Genomic DNA, 13,078 nt, shown 5'->3' with positions numbered 1-13,078 from the left:
CAATGTAGCAGTCTATTTTGAGTTCCTTTTCCTTGTTCTATAGCTTTTAGTTACTTTTAAAAGAAATTTTCAGGGGACAAAAAAGGAAGTGAGATTTAATTCTAGCTGAAAGTTCACACAAAAAACATTATATGGATGTTTTGTCCCCAAAAGAAAATTTGAGACAGAAGTTAAATTTAAAGGTTAAAAGAAATCTGAGGAAATATAAGTCTAGCCTACATTGACACTGTTAGAAAAATGAAAATATTCAATGTTTCTTTGCTTCATAAACTAAAGAACTTTTTGGAAAACTTGCAGAGTGTTGCAGTTATTTCATAATATGAGCAAGGGTAAGAGTCTGGGGTTTATGCACCAGTGTCTCTGGCTCAGATATACTTCAAATTCTTTGTATTTTAAAGCGGGGTTGAGCCTGTAGATGTGAAGAAGCCAAGTATGTTTTTTTTGTTGAGTGTTCTGTTGTAATACTTAGAGAAGTTTAGATAACTGAGGAAAAGAGGCAAGAGCAGCATTTGCCTACTCAATCTTCACTGTCTTTCTTGCTTTTAGTTGCCACCATGACACTTTTATGCAGTTGATGTCTTTCCAATGATTTAATGCATTGAAAGCTGGGAGACAGTTCTGAGTCAAGTTTGTATTACAATAATTTGTTTTTCCTTCTGGTTATTCCCCTTTACTTTTCACACATAAATTCAGATTAGGCTATCAGCACTTGGGTTTTGAATACTGTGTAAATTTTGCTGCCTCAGTGAGAGTCTTTTGTTTTTAAGAAGAGGTCAGAATACAAAAAGCATAATGGGAAAAATCTGTTTAACTGCCCTCTTCTAGACTGAATAAGTACAAATTATTCCCAGCTTGTTGGAAAGCAATCTGCATTTGAAAATGTCCATAAGAAATTGGTATAAAGAGGGAGTTTAGGGGAGTTCTATTTACTCTAGTTTATGCATAATCTCAGAGTTGCATGCAATATTTCTGTAACTCCTTTCAGAAATGCTCATTGAGATTTGCTGTGTTTTACATCTTCTCTGGATATATTGATGTAGAAACACTTAAACTCTGATAACTCAAAATAAGCAGCCAACTCAGAATGATTGTGTATTTCTATTTTCACTTCAACACTGCTTCAGTATTGGTCAGATTAAAATAATTTATGTCTGTACCTTTTTTCCTTTTGTTTTCCTTGAGCAAACTCCTGAATTTCAGACAGAAAAGAACCTGCTTGTTTATTTCATTACAAATGGTAGTATATGGCATATTTTTTGCAAGGGGGAGTGGGAGGAGGAAGACAAACACTTAAAGGGGTTAGATATTCATCCTGTATAGATGTCTTAGATTCCTACTGTGCCAGTTTTCTGGTGTTCGATAAGGCACACAAAGCAGTTGTGGGAGAAAGCATATCACTTGTATCCATGGTAACTCGAAAGATACTTTGGAACTCAAAAGGATGGAATAAGCCAGAGTAATAGGTCTCATTATAAGGGCAAAATACATAAAAGGTTCAGGCATATGCTTTTAATTAGTTGCCAAAAATAGCTGGAATTGGGGATGATGCAATGAAACAATAATTGTTGGTGTTAGAAATGAGCAACACCTGAAATCTAAAAGGTGTGCTCAGATGAAAGGCTTTATCTTACCATCTTATGGGTATTCAGTCCGTGAATACTAATAGGTTTGCAATGGTTTCTTAATCATGCTTAGGACATGAGAGCGCACACTGATAAAAGCTCCTGCAAGTCTCACACGACTGTAACTTTCTGAAGTTCCATAGTGATGTTAATTCACATGGCTGTGATGCATCTTCTTATGAGTAGTATATGCAAAGCATTCTCTGTCTCACAAGGGCTCTGCTTGAAAAATAAATGTAATGTGTGCTTTTATGTAGGGATAACAAACAAGTCATTGAAAACTAAAATTAATTTGAAGTTAAAGATTCAGTATTTTTCAGAATAAGTCACTTTAATTAATTTTAAAATAGGAAGATAAGCAATGGGAAGAAGTCTGAAAACTTGAATGGATAGACTAGAATGCAATACCAGGAACAAAAATAGTGCAATATATGAAGTACAAGATATAGGATATTTGAAAAGCCATTTTAACAAAAATATTTTAACACAGTGAATAATTTTGAAGTTTTCTATTTGAACATCAGTGTTTGTAAGGAATCCATCTTGTATTGCAGTGCAATTCTCCACATTATTTCCTCTGTTGCTATAGAAACTAATTCTAGTGCAGCTGTGATCGCTTATCAAAATTCTAATGTTTCAATAACCATTTCTTATTTTGAGTTATTTAAATAGCCTTGTCTTACTTTGAATCAAGCTGCACATTTCATCATTGCTGAATTGTTGACTGGTCAAAATGTTAATGCAAAGTGATAGCAAATGCTATTGGGGTTGTGGTTTGGGTTTTTTTTTTTCTTTTTGCTAAGTAAGCTATCATACTTATTGTTAAAGTTGGAATAACAAGCAAATTAAGGCTCTTTTCACTAGTTAAATTTCAAAGGTCAATATTTGCTGTCTAACATCAGCTTTTTGAAATGCACATTAATTTCTCACTGTAATCTTAATTATATTTAATATTTCATAAACTTTAAATGGTTCCCGTTACTGGTACATGGCCATGGTGGGGGGGGGGTGTGTATGTATGTGTGTTTACATACATGTGTGTGTAAACTATTTTTAAGATGCTTTTAACGTAAAAGTATGTCTTGAAGTTTTCATTTTGCTGAAATAAAATTTTCAATGATACTATAGTAGAATGCTGCCAGTTAGCAAAGTATTCTGGATCTCTTTTGTTCCCTGTATTATTTGTTTCTTTGGGATTGGGTTTGGGGTTGTTTTTTTAGTGTTGGTAGTGGTGGGTTTTGGTGTTGTTTTGTGGTGGTTTTTTTTTGTTTTTTTGTTTTGTTTTGTTTTGCTGGTTGGTAGTTTTGTTTGTCTGCTTGTTTCTAACAATGGAAGTGCTACACTGGAAGGTCATGTGTATTTAATGCAGGATGCAGGAATGTTCTAATTGTGAACCATGTTAAACATCATTCTATTGAATATATTTTCAGCTGTAAGGCTAAGATCTAAAAACTTCACTGACACCAAATTACGAGGAAGGGTGTGATGGTAATTGGCCTGGAGACTTCTTGTGTATTTCTGCTGCTGTAGCACAGCTACCAAAATGTTCCTGTAGTACTTTTCAGGATAATCACTGACTTTCTAATGAGTGTACACTAATTTCATGTAGAGTGAAATAAATAATTTTCAATTTTGAAATTATCATACAAACATTTTGCAGCTGTAGCTGTCAGAGTTTGATTACTAATTAACTGCTCTGCACCACCTTTAAGTTTCTTATCTGGAAGTAGCATCAAAGAGTAATTTCAAATTAGATATATAAATTTTTTCTGGTATTAGAAAGGTCTATGAGAAAAACGTTTTGATGGATAGGCGTATTTTAACTCTGTGCCAATAGCTGGTAGGTTTACTATTGTGAGTTAAGACCATGACAACACAATTTTCCAGATAGTGTTCTGGGAAGTTCAGTGTGTTGAGAATGACTGTTCCTCGATGGTTCAGTGCTGTTTGCTGGGGTGGATGACATGGAAGAGCAGTTCTTCTCCTGCTGTTTGCTGTGGGCTGAAGCAACGTGCTCTAGGTCTTGGGAGCCCTTATGCAGCTTGGCCACTGTTTTCTCATCCTCATAAGCTCTTGCTTAGCTCTTATGGCTGGTGCTATGGCTGAATGAAACTATCTTTATCAGCCAGACTCATATTCATTTAGTCTTGTCAAAATGCAGAAACTTACCTATTTTATGAATTGTATGACAACTATGGAAACATAGCAACACCTACATCATACATTACACGTAAGCCTAGTAAAGCAACTTGTCTGTGACAGTGGGAGGTCTCAGAAGCGCCACAAAGTGCAAGAAATTTAGTTTTGAATAATTGTGTTTCTTTATGCCTGGAGAAACTTGTTTGAGGCCTTGCTGGAATGAGCAGAACAGACTGACATGCTCCCTGCTGGTTAATCTGTGCCTTTTCTGTGAATTCTTAGCCCTCTTACTGGGTATGTGAAGGAAAGATACCTTGGTCTTGAAGCATATCCATTTCCTGTGATTTCACAGTGTCTATTTTGCCTTTCTTTTTCTGGAGAGTTGGCTCTGTAAATGATACCAGAACCATTCCTAAGCAAACTTTCTACAGACACTAATAGCTGAAAGGTTTTAGAGGAGTTCTTGACCCTACACAGACAACTTTCTTCTATTGTTGACCCGTTAGGTGCTCCTGCAAACTGGGATCATAGTAGATTTTTTTTCTGGGTTCTAGCTGCTTTTTTATTTGGTAAAGTTATAAGAGCTGTTTCAAAACAAAACAAAACAATCTGATTTTTCTAGAATGATTTTACAGGTATACTTTAATATACTCCAGGGAAAGCAGTCCATTTTACTAAAGCAAACCACTGAGCCAATGTGTCAAGGAGAGAAAGTGCCTGAATAGACAAGGGAAATCAAGGTCCTTTGGAATTCTAGGATCTGAATAAATAATAACCATTGTCTTCCTGCCTAAAGGAAAAATAACAATAAATATAAAGTATAAATGCTAATTGTGGGAAATGTCTTGCCTCTCCTAGAATGTAACTGTGTTCTCTAGGTTGTGCAGATTTTCACCTACAAATATGGATATTTCCACCCATCACACATCACTGATTTCTCTTTTATCTCTTTGCTCTGTTGACATTGCTTTTTTCTCAGATCTGAACTACTTTTTGCATGTCATATGTTGTTTTATTTTCCCATTCCTCCACCTTTCTTCTTCTGTCATTTTTGCTTTGTTATTTTACCTGTTTGTAATTTTTCATTCCTGCTTGCATCTTGTCTGTTCTTTATTTCTCTCTTTGCACTTTCTCATTTTCTATGCAGATCTACTAAACTTCTCTCCCTTTATTTCTTTTCTTTGTTTAGTTGACAACAAATCACTTTTTTTTCTGAATCATTGCACTACTTTCTCCTTTTGCCTTTTTTTTTTTTCTGTATTCCCTGTACCTTTTTACTCACCCACATGATTTATTTTTTATTTTCAATTCCTGCTCTTCCACTGCAAAGCTGATGATATTGGGAAATTCTGTGGGGATATAGATGTATGTTGATGATGTTATATTTATGGGAGTTTTTAATTTTGCTAGTGGTATTCATTTCAAGTTAATTTTAGCTTAATAATAATTTAAAAGCCTTAGTATAAATAAATAGAAATTAAAAAACCAAACAAAACCAAACCCCCAAAAACCAACAGAAGAAGTGGCTAGAGTACTATTGTAAAGTAACTGGCTTCTATTTTTCTGTTCCACTGTTCTCTGAAAGCTTTCTGTGATGAGGAGCACTTCTGAGCTAGCAATCTTTATTATCTTGTTTTCACCCTGTACTTCAGTTCTCCATCCGTAAAATGCCAAACATGTTAACTTCTACCAATATAATACTACCATTATCCACCATCATATATATTTCACTTATATCTGTGTTAACAGCCGTGAGATAGCCAAATTGTGATCATATAGCTGAAGTAGATGGGCAGAAAATTTAACTCATGCCCTTCTAAATGGTTCATGCATAATCCTTATAGTGCTGCTTTGTTAGTGACTCACTCCAACAGAGAATCCTTTGCAGTCAAAAATGCTGTGAAAACAAGGCAGAGGAATCAAGCTTTGTGTTCCTATTCTGTAAGCATTCTTGATGGAAAGTATCTTTTATGGTTAATTTTCACCTGTTAGGGTTAAGTAAGAAATAGAAAGCTCAAATGGTAGATAGCTTTATGCCTTTTTTTTTTTTTTTTTTTTTTTTAAATTACAAAATGCAGCTACCAGGGTGAAGGTATTTTTAAGAAACCATGAAGTTACTGCATTTTAAATTGCAGAAGGAGTTCTTAATAAGAAAGTAGTTTTATTTTACTTAAAGTAAAAGTATGGAAAAAAGAATGAGGGAATTCTGATAGTTAATTACTGTAAGTATTGTATATACTGCTGACCATATCTTGTGTATATCACTAAATGAATTAGGATCTTGAAAGGGAAATTTTGTGTCACTTAAAAAACTTTCTATTTTTTTATTTTTGTCAAATATAAACCCAAATGTGCCTGAAATTAGATGCAAAAACATTAAAATGCTCAATAAAATTATCCACACAACACATTAATCTTGCTTTCTAATCATGCTTTATTTCCTCATTTGAGACTGAACAGAGTGAGAGCAGGAACATTACAGGAATATTAGCTGTGTGTCACAATACTTCACTGGGAATTGATTTTAGACCTCCGTGGGATCTTTTTCACCTTTTCAGCTCTTCATTGCTGCTCAACTCCTGTGCTTAATACCACAGCTGTTGTAGAATTCAACTGGACTGGAATTTGAGCTTTAATTTAAGGTGATAACTGTACTCAAAAGAAGTATAATAATGACAGGAAAATATTTCCTAAGCCCACATCCTGCTGCTACTGTTTAGAAGTATGAGGGAGGTGCTGCTCTGCACACTCTGGTGAGAAATTGGGGTTCTCAGGGGCCTGGGATGCTTTATAGTGGGGGGAGTTTTCAAAGCTTTTAGCTGTTAAGCTCTGAATTTCCCTAAAGCATCCATAAATGCTGGTGAGAGAGCCGAATTTGGGAAAATTTTCACAGAGATGATAAAAGGCATTTCCTTGTCACCAAGATACGCCTAAGATTTCAAAGCCAGTTGTCAATCACTCTCAGCAAGCAGGACTCCTAGCATATTTTAAAAGAGGAAAGGATAAATAAATGGAAGATTCTATGAATTAATTTATTATCTTTTTGAAGTTATGTTTTTCTAACAATTTTGTTAACTTGGAAAAAACAGTGAGCAGAGGTGCATAAGAATAGCTATTCATTTATTGTGTTAGCCAATATAGTGATCTGAAAAGTAGTGTAAAGGAAAGTTGGCTGATTATAAAAATAGTAAAAGTGTATCCAGCATCTAAATAGAACAGAAAATACATTTTTCTACCTGAATGGGCATACTTTGTACATGTGCTTTACCTAAGGAAATATAATTATGGAAGGGTAAGCAAACAATTTCATTTCTTAAAGATCACAGCTTTTAAAAAGCTTTAGAGCTAAATTTGGTCTCAGAAAACAAGAGGTTTGAAAAGTAAAAAATAAAAAAAAAAGTGTTCTGGAGCTTGATATATTGATATTCATGTCAATAAAAGATGAAAAATATTGAACCATTAGTTTTAAGCATTATTTGGATGCATTCTATTTAAGCATTATTTAGATGTATTCTGGACAACTGAAAAGTAGAAATACAGAACCAGGTAGCAGAACTCCTTCCTATTCCAATTAATATCAATGCTGTATAAGGAACCAGAGAATGATACTTAAATTGAAAACAAATTAATTCAATAGATGGCAATGTATAATTTTCATTGAAAGACGACCAAAATATTTGGGAAGGAAACAAAAGAATGTCTTTGACAGCTAGTTCAGGATAATGCTTTTAATAATGTATTTGTAGTTAAAATGTTATAAATGGGGCTAATTTTGAGAAGATTTTTTTTTCACTAGTGCTGGGCTTTTCTGTACTACTCTGTTAAACGGCCCATAAATTCTTACAAATAAGAAGTGCTCTAGTAAGTACAGAGAGCAGACAGCAAATTTATTTTTTAGGGAAACAAAACCCAGCTGTAATTCTACAGGCTCAAGATATAAACAGACACGGTAAAAAAAAAAAAAATAATTACTACGTTTGTTTCAGTTGGTCTTTCAGTTAGACCTTTCCTGTGGAAGAAAATTGAAGTTTTAAGGACTGGACCTAAAGATAATTATATCATTTTGAATTACTTTTATTTAAAAAGCAAAAGAGAATCTTTTTATTACATGAATGATTAGTAACATTAGCTTGAGAGAGAGGAAAATGCAGTGCTAAAAGCTTCACATGCCATCAGGTGTAAATGACAGCAATGCTCTTTTGATTTCCATAGGTCTGGGAGTAAGCTCATAGTGTATGGAATTTTCTACATATTAGGAAACACAGTTATCTATTATTGGGAAAAAAAAAGCCCTGTTGAACAGATATGATACTTTTTCTTGTTTAGGGTGAATTGACTAATGTAGAAGATAGTTCAACTGTGAATAAAGTCTAAAATGTGGCAAATGCAAGAGGAAAGCAAATGCAAAAAGAAAGAATTTTTTTTCTGTTGTCCACAATAGCTGCATACCACTTCTGTATTCCCCTTTTTTCATGAAGCATGGCTCATGCCATAACTCTTTTAGAAAAGAAATAGAATAATGCCAAGGTAATTTGTTGTTCTGTGAAATAATTTGGGTTTTATCCTCACAAAAATGCATGTAAGCTTTTCATTTTAAAGGAAGAAGAGGCCTGAAGTTTCATTCAATATTTAGTGTTTATATTTATACTCCCTGTAATGTGGGGTAATTCAGTCAACATAATATTTTTGGATGGTAGAAAAGTTCAAACATGAAAATTCCATTTGGACTGTCTGTGCTGCCTATCAGAAATCTCTAAGGGTATTTAATCATTCAATAAGAAAGGTTTCTTTAATTTTTAAACATGTATTTCATTTTATGTTTTATTTAAATTGTCTTAACATTTACATAGAACCCCTTGAAGGCTTGAAAAGTTGAAATTTACATTTGATTTTAAAAATAAATAATTATGTAGCATATTGTGAGCAGAGATATATTAGAGAAAGGAAAGGTATCATTTGAGCAAAAAGATATTCTGACAATTACAAAATATGACTTGCAAAAAATACTGATTTATGAAGTGATTATTTTAAAGGAACTGGCAGCCAGATTCCAGTAGGGGTGTTGTGATACTGTTGTCTCCCACAACAATGTGAATTTTTAAAGTACAGTACATGAGAAACTTGAAGCTGCAGAAGTGTAGTTAATGATGGCTTATGAGACAGGGGAATTAAAGGTGCAAGAGTAGTGTTAAGAGATGGGTGTTGTTGGAATTACTCAGGAAATATGGGCTAAGGGAGACTGAGTTGGTGCTGCTGCTGTGAACCTCTGGTGAAAATAATTAGGATAGGAAAGTTTAAATGCTGTAAACATGGGAAAAGGACACCAGCTGCATGGCGAGATGTGCAGCCTAGCATGGTCCATGAGAGACCAGAACAGAGAAGAGAAATGAGCAGCTTTGGAAGAAGCAATTTCAAGTAGTAACTGAAAACCTAAAGCAATTCTTATTGTGAACTTCTGCATCTTTGAACTTTAAGTCCTTCCCAGCAAAATGACTGAAAATATTTCGGATTTTTTCATAGTTACCAATTGTATGTTCCAGGAATGCTCAGTTTGACCTAGGTTGCTGTATCAGATTTAACTTGTGAGTCTCTTGAGGTTGATGGCAAGGTATGTATCATCCCCGTTTGACTTGCAATCTGTCCTATGGAGGTGTGTTTATTCAAATCTTCCTATTGACTGTACTTTCAATTTAGAATTTACCAAATACTCATGACTAAATAAATTTAGTTTCACTCATATCATGAGAATGCCGAGTATTTTCGTGTAGTTTGGGTGGAGAACTGATTGTAAGGTTCTGTCTTTCTAGTCTTCTTTCTTTCTATTTGCTGTTTCTCTGTAATGCCATTTTCTGGCGGGTAGGAACTTCAGACTAAACCTGATTTGATTTCTTTGTGATTATATCTTACTTCCACTTTTGGGACATATGTTGGCTTGTTTTTTACCCTATCTAGTCCAAGGTGATGTGGTGATTTAATATGATTTATTTCAATTATAAATGAATTTACGAAAGGTATTTTTATGTGATTTGAAACTTGCATAGAAGCAATGCAATGACTAATTTTAGATTTTCAGTGTACCCATTTGCTTGTAACTCTTTAGCAGATTTCGTTAGGCACATTCAGTGGTCTTTGGGTACAGTGGTTCTTTGGCTTTGTCACCGTATAGAAGTATACATAGCTGTGTTTGAAATTACACCTTAAATAAAAGGTACAAGGTATGTAACACACAGGGTTTCATGTGTAAATATGCACACACTTCAGATTATCTTGCCCTTCAGCTCCAAATGTTTTTCTCCAATACAATTAGTGATAAGCTAGCAAGCACTAGCAGTGGTTTTGTATTTTAACTTTGATACATATGCAGAATTTTGTTAGACAGATTGTCAAAGTTAGTCACTACTTCTAAGTAATTTTTAAGGAAAATACTCAGGATCAGATATTTAGTATTGCTGTATTCACTACCGTCTGTGATGTCATTTGGCTTTGATATCATCAGTCATTAGAATGTCTCAATGGAATTCAAATCTTCATGGTTTTCAAACAACCATAACAAAAATATTTCATTTTATTGCATCATTTAGTGTGGGGAGGGAGAAATGAAAATGAGACCATTTCATCTTGAGAATTAATTTGAAAACTTTGGTATCTTTTTATGTAGAGAAAGCTGTTGTTCAAAACCAGCTTATAACTCTTTAGACAGGTGTGTCTCTAGATTTTTAATCCCAGATAATTGTTTTAAGAATTTACATGCTATTTCAGTTCATTAAACTGAAATTAGAAAAATATGTAGTTAAAACCTGCCCCAGTGTTTTAGCTTTTCCTGAGATTTTTGAATCACAACTGGTTAATAAGAATTTTTTCTTCACTTCTTCCATGCCTACATTAAAAGCACCTTTTCTGTCACACAGCCTGTACAGTTTTCCCATAGGGACATATAATGGAGTTCATCAAAGTGAGGAAAGCGAGTCACACAGTCGTTTATTTACTCATGTAAGACAATAATGGTGTTGATAACTACCTGGACACACTTTGATTTCATTAGCCTATGGAAAAGCTGGGTGTTAAAAATTCTTATCAGACTTGATGACAAGTGAACAGAAAGAAACTCAGGACTGCCAGGTGATTACTGTCTCATTTAATGCTGTTTGTTGCCTTTTGGCAACAATGAGAAGAAATGCTATTTTTCTAAATTTTCTAGGATATTTAATTATATAGATTATGACAAGGAAGCCCAGTTTTCATGGTATAGACAGTCAAATGATACACATCTTTATTATGATTAAAATATCATAATTTTAGATTCTAAAATCATGTATATATAGTTTCATGGGCACAAGTTGTCTAATATTCATAGCTTAGGTTTTATGTTTATCTGCTAGACAGATGACTACAATTCAAGTGTAAGATTCCCTGCTGTCTGTTTTTGTTTTCCAGCCCTGGGGGGCTGGATTTTCAAGAGTTAGTAGCACTGGCTCACTAACAGCAGAAAACCTTTTGCAGGAGTGCTGGAACAGTATTTTGGAATTGCTCTGAACGGCAGGCTGGCTCTGGGTTTATCAGACAAGAGGGTTCCTGACAGTGGTTTCATCTTGTAGGAGTGTTTTAATTACTTGTTTGCCATGGTTCTTTTAGGAGCTGTTGAAATAGAGAAGAACCCTGCATTCCTCAGTAAATACTTTCTTTAACTTCCTTGTTTGGTAGGTTTTTCTGTGAGTGAAATGGTATGTTTGACACCAGAAAACATTTTGCTCTGAAATTCTATTTATAATTATTTTGTCAGGGGCATTGAAATCTTCTTTGAAACAGAAAATGAAGATAGAAAATGTAAACAAAATATGAGACAGTCCTTTATCTGTCCTTGATATTCCTTTCATTTCAGCTGCTTCACACCTTGCTGTCCTTTTCCAATTCTATTCAATTGTAATGCTGCATAGTAAAATAGGAGATAAAAAATTGAAATATAATTATTTTTAAATGACTTTGTTAGCCATGCATCAGGTTTAATTTTGGAGATGTATAACCACATTTGTATCTATCTATCTATCTATCTAGTGTGAAAAGCAAAGATGGTCAGCATCAAGTGTTTATCCCAAGCACAAGATTGCTTATGATCCTTTTTCCACTGTCTTTAGTGACTAGAGGTAGTGTGTAACTCCCAGACACGGGATATGTACCCTTAAGCTGTCCTTAACAAGTAATAAGGAATCTGAGACACTGCTTCACTTATAAAATTCACTGGTGAGCAGAGTTCACTTGTGTGAAAGGTTGTCTTTTTTAGAACCTTACTTGTCTTCAGAGTTTAATTTAGTGTCTCCCTGGTGGGCAACTGCACGGGAGGTAATCAGCTTGATATCATGGCTTTAGGGAGTGCATTTTGTTTCCATAATTGGCCTACATTTCATCTGCACAGAATCTGAATTAAGATACCCAAAGGTTTTTGCAAGGTAAGCATCCCTGACATTCAAGCCTTGAATTTTTGTCATATCATATCCGTGCTCTATTTATTTACATGTGGTTTGCACAATCTATTCTGATTATACACTTAAAACTTTGCTTTTATCTAAATTTCTTTCATCTGAGAGATCACTCATTTCCGTTTTTAACAAATTTTTTTTTCAGTAGTATTTTTCATCTGATTTTAAATGTAAAGTTTAAAAAAAAAAACATACATAGATTTTAAAATTCTCTGTCCAGGCATTTAGATTTAGATTTTCCACAGAACTGTTTGAACAGTGAATAATCAGAAAGTAAGCAAAGCATTTTCACTTATTCTCAGCGAACTGCATTCAGAGGATGAGAAGAACACCTCCGCTGGATGAACTGCAGCCGCCTCCATACCAGGATGACAGTGGCTCTCCTCATCTTTCCTGTACGCCTTCCGAAGTTGGAGACAGCAAATGTGAATATTCCCAGTGTAGCAACAGCCCAAGATGTTCCTATAAATGCCCAAGTGAGGGGAGCACGGGACATGAAATAGAAAGCTTTCATAACAAAGGATATGAAGAGGATGTTCCAAGTGACAGCACAGCAGTTCTGAGTCCAGAGGTAAATGAAATACAGGCACTAATACTGCAGCTCATTTCATTAAAAAAAAAAAGTAGTTTGTCAGAAAATATGACAGTAGGATTTCAGATTATTCAGATTGCTGTAGTTATCTTTATGGCACCTTAGCTTTCAAACCAGCTCCCATTTAAGAGTGAATTATTTTTTAAACCATTTTAAACCAGTCAGAAAATTTCATCACACTGTAAGGATTGTAGTCAAAATTCTTCCACATGATTTTTCAGACAACCCAAATAAAAGTTGATGCTGATCAC

The 13,078-nt window shown here is 34.4% G+C and overlaps 1 protein-coding gene across 4 annotated transcripts in view; it reads left to right on the top strand.

The window, feature by feature from the left end:
- Positions 1–13,078, top strand: part of SYT14 (synaptotagmin 14) — an 87,299-nt gene that overhangs the window by 44,674 nt on the left and 29,547 nt on the right. For all 4 annotated transcript variants that reach the window (XM_021547607.3, XM_021547605.3, XM_021547604.3 and 1 more), the window contains one exon: positions 12,538–12,806. In XM_021547607.3, the coding sequence (XP_021403282.1) occupies positions 12,538–12,806 (269 nt within the window). The remainder of the gene's footprint in view (positions 1–12,537; positions 12,807–13,078) is intronic.

Source organism: Lonchura striata, chromosome 3 (assembly GCF_046129695.1).
Source record: "Lonchura striata isolate bLonStr1 chromosome 3, bLonStr1.mat, whole genome shotgun sequence".
Classification (NCBI taxonomy): domain Eukaryota; kingdom Metazoa; phylum Chordata; class Aves; order Passeriformes; family Estrildidae; genus Lonchura; species Lonchura striata.
Note: the sequence above shows the minus strand (reverse complement) of the source record. Positions and strands in the feature narration are given on the sequence as shown.